General features: G+C 51.4%; 1 protein-coding gene across 6 annotated transcripts in view; it reads right to left on the bottom strand.

Moving 5' to 3' along the window:
• The window catches only part of Wdr33 (WD repeat domain 33), a 236,654-nt gene that overhangs the window by 17,531 nt on the left and 206,543 nt on the right, over positions 1 to 12,580 (bottom strand). For all 6 annotated transcript variants that reach the window (XM_075686980.1, XM_075686982.1, XM_075686977.1 and 3 more), the window contains one exon: positions 5,128 to 5,264. In XM_075686980.1, coding sequence (XP_075543095.1) covers positions 5,128 to 5,264 — 137 coding nt within the window. The remainder of the gene's footprint in view (positions 1 to 5,127; positions 5,265 to 12,580) is intronic.

Genomic DNA, 12,580 nt, shown 5'->3' on the forward strand with positions numbered 1-12,580 from the left:
CCCACTGTAGGCCATGCCGGATCTTTCAAAACCCTGAGGCGAGATGTGTCTCAGCACAGTTTGTCTGGCTGGGCATGCGGGCTGATATATCAAAGTACAGTGGAACCCCGGCTATACGTCACCCGGTTTTTACAAGGGATTAGCGCAGTGCCGGCGAAGTCCCCATAGAAGCAATGCTAAATACCCCGGTTATTCGATGAAATTTTACGCCTGACCCACGTTATACGACGACCCTCGCGAAGAGCGGAACGGAACGGCAGACAAAAGAAAAGTGCCGTGGGTCCCTTTCCTCGCTCAGTCTCTTCGCATGCGGAGCGCTTGACACTGCTCGACCGGTTCGCTCCGGCGCAGCTTTCTTCCCTGCCTCGTCTCATCATTCGTTTCGCTCTCCCCCACCAGCAGCCGCCCGTGATGCTCGCTGTGCTGAAATAGCACCTTTTCTTCTCCACAATCACTTTATCCCTCCCTTCTCGGCGGCGTCGCCTCTTCTCGCGTTGGGGAAGCGTTTCTCTCCCCCCCACCAGCAGCCACCCGCAACGCCCGCTGTGCTGAAATAGCGCCTTTTCTTCTCCACAATCACTTTATCCCTCTCTTCTCAGCGGCGGCACCTCTCGTCGCGTTGGGGAAGCGTTTCTCTCCTTCCAGTTTCCCAGCAGCAGATCGCCGGCAAGGTAGCGTGGAGAGGCCTAGGTTTATTGCATGTGTTCTTCGTTGTAATCCTAGCGACCAGCGTTTAGTGGAGGATTTGAGTTGTGTGGAGCAACGCGACGCACGATGTCCCGAAAGCGGACAGTTCTGTCGCTCGGCGATAAGCTGAATATTATCAAAGAAGCGGAAAAGCGGCATGGAGCCCCGAAAGCCAGCATTGCCTGGGACCTTAAGATACCCGAATCTTCGCTTAAGACGATACTGCAAAAAAAAAGGCACGACATTGTGCTTTGTTTTGCAGTGAAACCTCGTTAAACCGTAGTTGACCGGAGCTCGGAAAAAGTTTGTACTAAAAGGTAGTACTGCTTAACTGAAATAGCATGAGATCGTCCACTTACCTGTCAAAAACAGAACTCAGAGAGAGTGCGATGAAAGCGGGAAAAAACATGCAGTATTTATGCAATTTGCACGACGAAAGTGTTATTTTCGTTTGATGTCGCGGCGGCCTAGCAGTGACAACAGTGGCTTCAAACTTACTGAAGCTGCGAGCCAGCTTTTCAGCCAGCCCCCTCTTCTTGGCAAACACTCGCATGGCAGATTCCTCGTTGGCATTATGTATTCTCCGTGCATGTGCGTAGTAGCGCCACAGAAGTTGCGGGGCGTCTGTTCCATTGAGGGGTGCTGTTCTCGTTGCGACGACTGCATTCATGAGGCTGGCGTAACGTGCAGCTTCTGCCACTGTCGGGCTTGAATCGCTTGTGCTGTCGCTTTCTGTGTTGTCCTCATCACTGTTGCTAGTCGACACTTCGGCACAGACAGAGGCAACGACGGCGAAAAGTCGAACCTTGTAGCCGACATCTCTTCGCGGTTGCAGCAGTGGTGCTGAGCAACTTCTTCGCATTCCAAATGCCACACAACATAGTCAACAGCAGATCCCTGTTGTGTGCCTGTGCCGACTTCTTAGCGTCCGTTCAATAGCACGAACATGGCACGAATGATGTCAAATTTTCCTTCTATGCTGAGCACCCGGCATCTTTTTTATCCGAGCTTCGGCATGACGCGAGTCCTTGGTTGCACAATGCCACAATGCTCAGGGCGCTTGGAGGCCGTTGTTCCCATCTCTGAGGCTTGTTGTTCTGCCGGGCCGCCCGATGGAGACGACGCACCGCCATGTTTGCGCGATGAAAAATGGAAACACTACGTGTTAACCGACACGTATGCAATGAGCTGGTACGGTTTATGCGGATACAAAACACATCGTTTTCAGTGGCTGCTGAGTCGGGGATTTGACTTTACTACTTTTAAAACAAAACTACTGTTTAAACGGGTACAGTTTAACGAGGTTTTACTGTACCGCTAGTAATATTTTCGGTCACTTTCGCATGGATTGCTTTCGTGGCACCGGAGACATCAGCATTTACAGCTGCACCGTTACAGGCACTGTGCGAAGACAGCATGCTTGGTATAGAGCCAAGACAATGGATCCTAATGTAATATTTGAAGCCTGTCACTTGAGCGTAACTGTACTGGAGAATGCCAACAAGTTCGGGCTGAAGCGGAAAGTGGCAAAAGAAGGACAGCATGAGCAGTTAGAAAAAGTTCTCGTCAAGTGGCTGCATCAAGCACGGAGCTATGCAATCAACGTTGACGGCGCCATTCTAGAAGAAAAGGCGGACCTTGTGGCATTGCGTCTGGGCATCGACGACTTTGAGGCATCGAACGGGTGGCTGGATCGCTTTAGAAAACAAAACAGGATTGTGTACAGCCGCTCCTGCGGAGAAAGCACTCTGTGGACGTTTCGATGGTAAACGAGTGGATGGAGCCGCTGCCGAAGATGATTGCTGCATACAAGCACTGCGACGTTTTCAATGCCGATGAGAGCGGTATTTTTTTACCATATGCAGCCCGAGCAAACCCTTGCATTTAAGGGTGACAGCTGTCATGGTGGCAAGCATAGTAAACAGCATGTGATGGAACTATTCTGTGCTGATGAGGACGGTTCTGAGAGGGTACCCGTGCTCGTTGTTGGAAAGTTTGCAAAGCCACGGTGCTTTAAGAACTTGATGATGCTGCCATGCAGCTACAATTTCAACAAAAAGGGCTGGATGATGTCTTTGCTCTTCAGCAATTTTTTGCAGCAGCTGGATAACAAAATGGGTGCTAAGGCGAGGAAAATATTGCTTTTCGTGGACAATGCACCGCGTCACCCACCCGATACGTCAAGCCTGAGGAACATAAAGGTTGTTTTTTTCCCGCCCCACTGCACAAGCCGGCTACAGCCGCTGGATGCCGGCATCATTAGGTGCATCAAGCAAGGGTACCAGAAGCGGTTAGTGCAGCGGCGGCTGGCGGCTATGGAGCACAGCGTGTCGGAAAAAAAGATCACTGTGCTCGACACAATGCATTTTATTGCCAGTTCGTGGAATGCAGTGTCACGAAGCACAATCGCTAACTCGTTCAAGCACTGTGGCTTTAAGCGAGAGACTGCCTCCTCTGCTGGGGATGCAACAACCTCGATGCTGCTCGAGGCCGATGCAGGCTTTGCCGACGACGATTTCGAGGGTTTAAACCTCACCACGGCCTTCGCCGAGTACGTGGAGGCCAACGACAATGTTGCGATCTGCGGCAAGGCGTCGCTGAATGATGCCATCGAGGAGGCTTTGCCTAGTGCCGACACCGCTGCGACATCGGACGAGGAGAACAATGACGCCACAGATGCCGTGCCTGTGCCTACCACGTTCGCCGAGGTGCTACGGCACATAGACGGCATTCGAAATTTCATCTGTTCACGCGATGTTGCAGAGGACCTCCTTTTGGGCATTGCCCAACTCGAGCGAAAGCTAGTGGTTCATGGATGAAACAAGGTCCAAGAGAAATTTATCGACTATTTTTTAAAGTTTGCGCTGGCTGGCGGGAATCGTGGCAGTGGGCAGTGGAGTGCCATAAAGGTTTGCTTGAATGAAGCATGGTTGGTACCTGTACTGCAGCATTAATTCTTATCGCATTTACTTTTTGTAATTTGGGTTTCCAAGCCCGGCAGAGTATGTTAGTAGTTTACATTGAAGTTTTTTGTAAATCCGTCACGCGAAATAAGTTGTGTTTTTATAGGCATAATTTATGTTCGGATTTTATGACGCCCGCATTTACGTTTTTTCATGGTCCTGAGAAAGTCATATAATTGGGGTTCCACTGTGCGTGCAGCGTTTTGCGGTCTCTCAGCACACAAAAGCTCGACGCCAGGAGCCTGAGGGTCTTGTGAACAGTCAGTGGGCCACAGCTCTCATGAAGAGCTCAGCGTCGATATACCGGCCCTTGCCATCTGCACTTTGTGTCCACAAATGGCAGTTATCGACAAATTCACTACGTTTCCAGAGTTCTTCCATCCGCAAGTGTCAACAAGTATGAAAATCTTAGAGCATATGGTTGCAGTTTTCTGTTGCCATGGCACACCTGTGGCTATCACAAGCCATATGGGAAACCCTTCATTATAATTTTATGGCACAATCTCCTAAAACACTGGGGCATCACGGACGGTTGCACTGTAGCCATACCAACAAGTGGGACAAATAGTCGAGCACCACAATGGCATCATTAAGCTGTGCCTATGCGTGTGCTGCTCCAACTACAAAGACTGGGACCAGCACGTACCATTCCATGATTCCAGAGAGCATAGAGAGTATATCCAGAGAGCATAGTCACTGGATATAATTCAGCCTTGCTGTGTTACGGCCATGAGCTCTGCACCCCATGGGAACCCGCAGGTAGGTGACAAGGAAGATACAGAGCCTCCAGCAGCGGCACAGCATGCCTTTGCTGCAGAACTCCAGCAGTGCTTTGAAGTGGCCCTCAAGCACGCTCACAAACATCAAGCAGCTGCTTGGCAAGTGCTGAAGTATGGCTACGACTGTCATTGCATTCAACCACCATTAAAGACCGTGACCTCATGGTCTTGGATAGTCACAACTTGAGTGATGCTGCAAAGAGTGTCTCAGCCGAGTTGGCACCGCGGTGTGGACCTTATCGCATGGTCAAGCAGTTAGGCGACAATGAACAATGACTTTGTTTTGAGTGACTCTACTATGGGACATCGTTGGACTATTGTCTATGCAGACCAGTTGGTGCTCTACCATGAGGCACAGCTTCTCTCCTCTTGTACTGCTTCACATTCTCATGAGGAGAGGTGGGTTAGTTGCGAGGAGAGAGTGGCGGCATAAGTGGACCGAGAGCTGCAGGTGAGGCGAGGCAAGGTGCGAGTGTGGCAGCGAGAGGGGAACGAACAAGCAGGTGGTGCGAAAAGTGTGTGTGTTGTAGTGTGGACAGATAGATGGCATGTGGAGAGCATGCGAGAAGAGTCACGCAGTGCGGTAATAAAATGAATATAACATGTTGGCCTGTCGTCGTTTGCAACATGATAAAATCGTAAATGTTGGCAGGTAACATCGTGTTATGAGCCTGAGCTGCGTTATCACAGTGGCTTACCCTGATCTGTGGTTGTGCCTGGCTGCCCGTGCCAGGGTCGCCCATGTTGCGCCACTCGCCAGCCGCCTGTCTCTGGAACTGGCCCTGGTCCTGGCCGGCTATGGGTGGCATTCCCTGGTGTCGAAAACCCATGGGCACTGCAAAACAATGCATTGGGGTAAAGTAAGGAGCAATTCACTACACAGGGCAGGGGAACAGTGCAAAAGTGTCAGAGCACAGCATCACCCGCAAAGAAACTTGAGCGTCTTTGACTGGGCAGTTCAGATGCACAAGAAAAACAGAGAAAAATAGATACAGATTAGATGCAGACAATACATATAGCTAACACACAAAGCACGTGTCTTGTGACATGTCCTTTTTGGTTAAGAGGAGACATGGATCTTCAACCAGAATCGCAAAAAAAGATGTATATCTTTTGGTATTCTTTGGGTATAGTGCCGAAAATGTGTATATATATATGCAATGTTACACACTTATTCTAATTTCAGGTTCATTTTTGCTTGTCTCCTTTGGTACTAATTTTATGCAAGCTTCTTTCAATTAACGTTTTGCAAATGTTTACAAAATATTAGTTCCTCAGGTATTGCTAGACGCAGTATCAATGTTTTTTGTATAATCCAATGAACGCCATAAGACTAAACTTAATACTCTGCCTACCCTAGATGAAGAGTAGCGAGACTTCAAAGTTAAGCACTAGAAGAACACTCTCTTGAATTTCAACGTTTGCCTGGGATGTGTTGGCCTGACAGTTGCTGGAAGCCTGTTATATAAAGAAAGGAATGTGATTATGGCATCAGTATTGCTTCCAGCTCTCTTCACAAGAGTGAATTTCAGTTTTTAGATACTGCTCTGTGATTGCTTCTTTGTGCGCACCGCATTTGTAATGCTGTTCAGAGCACCTTAGTTCTACTTACATAATGGGTGTTGTATCCAGAAGTAACCCCTTCAGCGGCGGTCTGCACAATTGTCTACGCAACATATGAAAATCCTACGCCCACCACACTTTGCTGCTACTGGGTGGAAATGCTGTGTGTATGTTTCAGTATGTTACCCACATTGAGAACTAGCACTATTTGCTCTTTCTGGAGCAGAAAACATAACAGCAAAAAATCAGTCAAGATGGATGCCTCCTCATTGTACGGGATGGCGAGTAAGTGACTTCAACTTTTTCTTCGATTGGCGCAACGAATCGGCTTTTGCAAGAATGAAAATTATATGATGTGTGAACGTGAAGTCTAGGCTTCCGTTTTGTGTAAAATTTATTCAAAATAAACTTGGGACGAGTGTGCGAAGATTGCTGAAATGGTGCATGCACAATTGTGATCCCCCAGGCCTTGCAATTCTGCTGCCTTCTTTAGCCCACTGCCTGCGCCTACATAGTGCTTCATGTGATTCTCATACATTAATTTTCCTTACTTCATGGGGCTTGATTATACGAATTTCTGGCTCTCCACCAGATCAGAAAGCAATGTTGAACAGAATTGCAAATGGGAATGTTTCGGACAGTAATTTTTCTGACTATGACGTTGATTAGACTCTTGAAAAAGTTATAAGTGTTACTTTAAAGGCCAACTGCAATGAAGTTTCACTTTGTCTAAATTGTCTGTAAATGCTTAGCATATTGTCACGTGGTGGTGACGTTAAGAACACAGTAGCGATACTGTGAAAGGCAAAAAACTAACTTTTATTGGGTGAACCTGTGCCCACAAGAACAGGCTACACTTATAGCACAACGATAGCGGCGAACAAGGTCGGCGATCGTCGGAAATCTGATCAGCGAGTCAAGCGCGTCGGCTTTTATACAGCAGTCGTCGAATGTTCCAGACTAATCGTTCGGACCAGCGTGCCTTCCACAATGTTCTACACCATTCGCGTCACGCGATGAAATCAGATAACACAACATTCGGCGACAACAGACAGCCGGGCAGAAGCATCGATAACTTTCCAGAAACTTCGGATACATGCAGGCGCGTCCCGCGCTGTGCGATTACATTTGTTAGGTGGCGAAACGTGGTCGTCCGATAAAGATAAGTACACGTGTCAATACCCCCCTCTTAAAGAGCATCGACCCGATGCTGCATACAAATGAAAGTAATAAAGAAAAACACCCGTAGCAAAGAAAACAACAAAATAAGGAAGTTTGTCAGCGTCCGTAAAAGGGTTTCAGACGCACCACGTGGACCACTTCAGATCGTGCGCGGCGCCGCTGTGAATGCGAAATTCCGTCTGGCACGACCTCATAGTCCAGTGCGCCAATACGTCGAATGACCTTGTAGGGTCCGAAATAGCGGCGCAATAGTTTCTCACTCAGACCTCGTCGGCGTATCGGTGTCCAAACCCAAACACGGTCGCCGGGCTGGTACTCGACGAAGCGTCGTCGGAGGTTGTAGTGTCGGCTGTCGGTCCTCTGTTGGTTCTTGATCCGTAGGCGGGCGAGCTGTCGGGCTTCTTCGGCGCGCTGCAGATAGCTAGCGACATCAACATTGTCTTTGTCAGTGACATGGGGCAGCATGGCGTTGAGCGTCGTCGTCGGGTTCCTGCCGTAAACCAGCTTAAACGGCGCGATCTGTGTTGTTTTTTGCACCGCCGTGTTGTAAGCGAAGGTTACATACGGCAGGACCGCGTCTCACATCTTGTGCTCGACGTCGACGTACATTGCTAGCATGTCGGCGAGGGTCTTGTTCAGGCGCTCCGTGAGACCATTCGTCTGCGGATGGTAGGCAGTTGTCCTCCTGTGGCTTGTCTGGCTGTACTGCAGAATGGCCTGGGTGAGCTCTGCTGTAAAAGCCGTTCCTCTGTCGGTGATGAGGACTTCTGGAGCACCATGTCGCAGCAGGATGTTCTCGACGAAAAATTTCGCCACTTCGGCTGCGCTGCCTTTTGGTAGAGCTTTAGTTTCAGCAAACCGGCTGAGATAGTCCGTCGCCACGACGATCCACTTATTCCCGGATGTTGACATCGGAAACGGCCCCAACAAATCCATCCCAATCTGCTGGAATGGTCGTCGAGGAGGTTCGATCGGCTGTAGTAATCCTGCTGGCCTTGTCGGTGGTGTCTTGCGTCGTTGACAGTCTCGGCATGTCTTGACGTAACGGGCGACGTCGGCGGTCAGACGCGGCCAGTAATACCTTTCCTGTATTCTCGACAGCGTCCGGGAGAATCCGAGCTGCCCAGCGGTTGGATCGTCGTGTAGGGCGTGCAGTATTTCTGGAAGCAGCGCTGATGGCACAACAAGAAGGTAGCTGGTGCGGACTGGTGAGAAGTTCTTCTTCACGAGCAGGTCCTTTTGTAGTGTGAACGAAGACAACCCGCGCTTAAATGCCCTAGGGACAACGTCGGTGTTCCCTTGCAAATATTCGACGAGGCGTTTTAGCTCCGGGTCTGCTCGTTGCTGTTTAGTGAAGTCTTCCGCGCTTATTATCCCAAGGAAGGCGTCGTTGTCCTCGTCATCTTGCGGCGGGGGATCGATTGGGGCGCGTGATAAGCAGTCGGCATCGGAGTGTTTTCTTCCGGACTTGTATACTACCGTGACGTCATATTCTTGTAGTCTGAGGCTCCACCGCGCCAGCCGTCCGGAAGAGTCCTTTAAGTTAGCTAGCCAACGCAACGCGTGGTGGTCGCTGACGACTTTGAATGGCCTGCCATAGAGGTAAGGGCGGAATTTAGCTGTAGCCCAAATGATGGCGAGGCATTCCTTTTCAGTCGTAGAATAATTGCTTTCCGCTTTTGACAGCGACCGGCTAGCATAAGCTATCACCTGTTAGACTCCGTTTTTCCTCTGGACTAGGACGGCACCGAGGCCTAGGCTACTGGCGTCAGTGTGGATTTCGGTATCGGCGTCCTCGTCGAAGTGTGCAAGTACCGGCGGCGACTGCATGCGTCGTTTGAGTTCTTGAAATGCCTTGGCCTGCGACGTTTCCCACTTGAACGCGACATCACATTTGGTTAGATGTGTTAGCGGCTCCGCGATGCGTGAAAAGTCCTTGACAAAGCGCCTATAGTAGGCACACATGCCAAGGAATCTGCGCACTGCCTTCTTGTCGGTTGGCTGCGGGAACTTTGCGATGGCAGCTGTCTTCTGTGGGTCGGGGCGTACTCCTGATTTGCTGATGACGTGGCCTAGGAACAAAAGCTCATCGTAAGCGAAGCGGCACTTTTCCGGCTTCAGAGTGAGCCCTGATGAATTGATGGCTTCTAATACTGTCGCAAGCCGCCTAAGGTGATCGTCGAAATTTGCGGCGAAGACAACGACGTCATCCAAGTAAACAAGACACGTCTGCCACTTCAATCTTGCTAAAACCGTGTCCATCACTCGCTGGAACATTGCAGGCGCCGAGCACAGTCCAAATGGCATAACCTTGAACTCATAGAGGCCGTCTGGCGTGATGAAGGCGGTCTTTTCGCGATCCCTTTCGTCGACTTCTATTTGCCAGTAGCCAGACTTGAGGTCCATCGATGAGAAGTATTTAGCATTGCAGAGCCGATCCAATGCGTCGTCTATCCGTTGGAGGGGGTATACGTCTTCCTTCGTGATTTTGTTCAGTCGACGATAATCGACGCAGAAACGTAGGGTTCCGTCCTTTTTCTTCACTAAAACAACTGGAGACGCCCACGGGCTTTTCGATGGCTGGATGATGTCGTCGCGCAGCATTTCCTCGACTTGTTGTCTTATAGCTTCGCGTTCTCGCGTCGAAACTCGGTAAGGGCTTTGGCGGAGTGGTCGAGCGCACTCTTCGGTTATTATGCGATGCTTTGCGACTGGTGTTTGTCGAATCCTCGATGACGTCGAAAAGCAGTCTTTGTATCGTCGAAGCAGACTTCTGAGCTGTTGCTGCTTAATCACGGGGAGACTTGGATTTATGTCGAAGTCTGGCTCGGGAACTACGGTCGTCGGGGTAGATACGACAGAATCCGAGAGGACAAACGCATCGCTGGTTTCCTGTATTTCCTCGATGAATGCGATCGTCGTACCCTTGTTGATGTGCTTGAACTCCTGGCTGAAGTTTGTCAGCAGCACTTTCGTGTTTCCTCCGTGCAGTCGAGCGATCCCTCTTGCGACGCAAATTTCACGGTCGAGTAGTAGACGTTGGTCGCCTTCGATGACGCCTTCTACGTCAGCGGGTGTTTCGGTGCCGACCGAAATAACAATGCTGCAGCGAGGCGGGATGCTCACTTGATCTTCGAGCACACTCAAGGCGTGGTGACTACGAGGGCTCTCCGACGGTATCGCTTGATCTTCCGACAGCGTTACTGACTGCGACTTCAGGTCGATGATTGCGCCGTGTTGGTTCAGGAAGTCCATGCCGAGAATGACGTCTCGTGAACACTGTTGCAGGATAACGAAGGTGGCAGGGTAAGTCCGGTCATGAATGGTAATTCTTGCCGTGCAGATTCCAGTCGGCGTAATGAGGTGTCCTCCAGCGGTCCGAATTTGGGGGCCCTCCCATGCAGTCTTAACCTTCTTCAACTGGGCGGCGATGTGTCCACTCATTACGGAGTAATCGGCCCCTGTGTCGACTAAGGCAGTGACTGCGTGGCCGTCGAAAAGTACGTCGAGGTCGGTGGTTCTTCGTCTGGCGTTGCAGTTGGGTCTTGGTGTCGGATCACGGCTGCGTCGTGTTGAACTGAAGCTGGAACGTCGCGTCGTCAAGCCATCTTCCATCGGTGTAGTCTTGGCTTCCTGACTTCGTCGGGACGGCGGCGTGTCGTCATTAGGTCGTCGAGATGGTTTCCTTGTCGTCTTCGTCGGCGGCGAAGGATCTTCGTCAGTTCGACGAACAGCAACCGCACCTCCATCGGTTGCTGCTTTTAGTTTTCCGGATATGGGCTCGCAAAGCGGCCCCGGGCTGGGCCGGTGTATGGTCGGCGCTGCGGCAACAGGTAGCAACCTGGTGACGGCGAACGGGATGGTCGTCGAGGGCTCCACTGAGTAGCGGCGAGGTAGTCGGCGATGTCACGAGGGCGTTCACCTTCCCTCGGGCGCTGTGCGTTGACGGCGAAGCCTCGCAATCCCAAGTCGCGGTATGGGCATCGGCGGTACACATGGCCGGCTTCGCCGCAGTGGTAGCAGAGCGGGCGGTGGTCAGGAGCGCGCCAAATGTCCGTCTTCCTCGCGTAGGTGCGCTGGGCGACGGGTGGTCGTGCTGGCGGCGGCGGCGGCGGACGACGGAATTGCGGCGTGACAGGGCCCTGGCGCGGTCGCGGAGGGGGACCTTGATGGCGTGCGACGGCGGCGTAGGTCATCGCTTGCGTCTCAGGCTGCGGCGATTCAGGGGCTACTCCAAGTTGTTGGAGTTCCTCACGCACGGCGTCGGCAATCGTAGCCACTTGAGGCTGTGATGATGGGAACAGCTTTTGTAGCTCCTCCCTCACGACAGCTCGGATAGTCTCGCGTAGGTCGTCGGTGGCCAGTGACTGAACTCCGGCGCAGTTTGTCGAGTTCGTGCGGCGGTCGAATTGCCGGTTTCGCATCTCGAGTGTCTTCTCGATGCTGGTGGCCTCGCGAAGAAACTCGTCGACAGTCTTCGGTGGGCTTCGTATCATCCCGGCAAAAAGTTCCTCCTTTACACCACGCATGAGTAGGCGAACTTTCTTTTCCTCGGACATTTCCGGGTCAGCGTGGCGGAATAGGCGGCTCATTTCTTCTGTAAAAATCGCGGTGGTCTCATTTGATAGTTGCACCCGGGTTTCTAATAGCGCTTGGGCTCGTTCTCGGCGTACAACACTTGCGAATGTCTGCAGGAAGCCGCTTCGGAATAGCTCCCAGGTCGTCAAGGTGGCTTCTCGGTTCTCGAACCACGTCCTGGCAGCGTCTTCCCATGCGAAGAAGACATGTCGCAGTTTGTCGTCGCTGTTCCACTTGTTAAAAGGAGCGACCCTCTCGTATGTCTCAAGCCAGCTTTCCGGGTCCTCGAACGTTGAACCGCGGAACGTCGGAGGCTCCCTGGGCTGTTGCAGCACGATGGGAGATGCTGGGGCTGCCATTGGGGTGGACTTGGTAGTGATCTTCCTGGTTTCAGGCAAAAGTCTGTGCTCCGGAGGCAGTCGTTGAAGACGGCGGCTTGCTCGATGGTCCGGGACTACGTTGGTGCTGTCTTTGCGGTCCGAGCTTGGATCACGGTTTGTCGGGGGCGTCCGGTACATGAAAGAAAAGCACCTCCACCAGATGTCACGTGGTGGTGACGTTAAAAACACAGTAGCGATACTGTGAAAGGCAAAAAACTAACTTTTATTGGGCGAACCTGTGCCCACAAGAACAGGCTACACTTATAGCACAACGATAGCGGCGAACAAGGTCGGCGATCGTCGGAAATCTGATCAGAGAGTCAAGCGCGTCGGCTTTTATACAGCAGTCGTCGAATGTTCCAGACTAATCGTTCGGACCAGCGTGCCTTCCACAATGTTCTACACCATTCGCGTCACGCGATGAAATCAGATAACACAACGTTCGGCG

The sequence above is a fragment of the Dermacentor variabilis genome, chromosome 3 (assembly GCF_050947875.1).
Source record: "Dermacentor variabilis isolate Ectoservices chromosome 3, ASM5094787v1, whole genome shotgun sequence".
NCBI lineage: Eukaryota > Metazoa > Arthropoda > Arachnida > Ixodida > Ixodidae > Dermacentor > Dermacentor variabilis.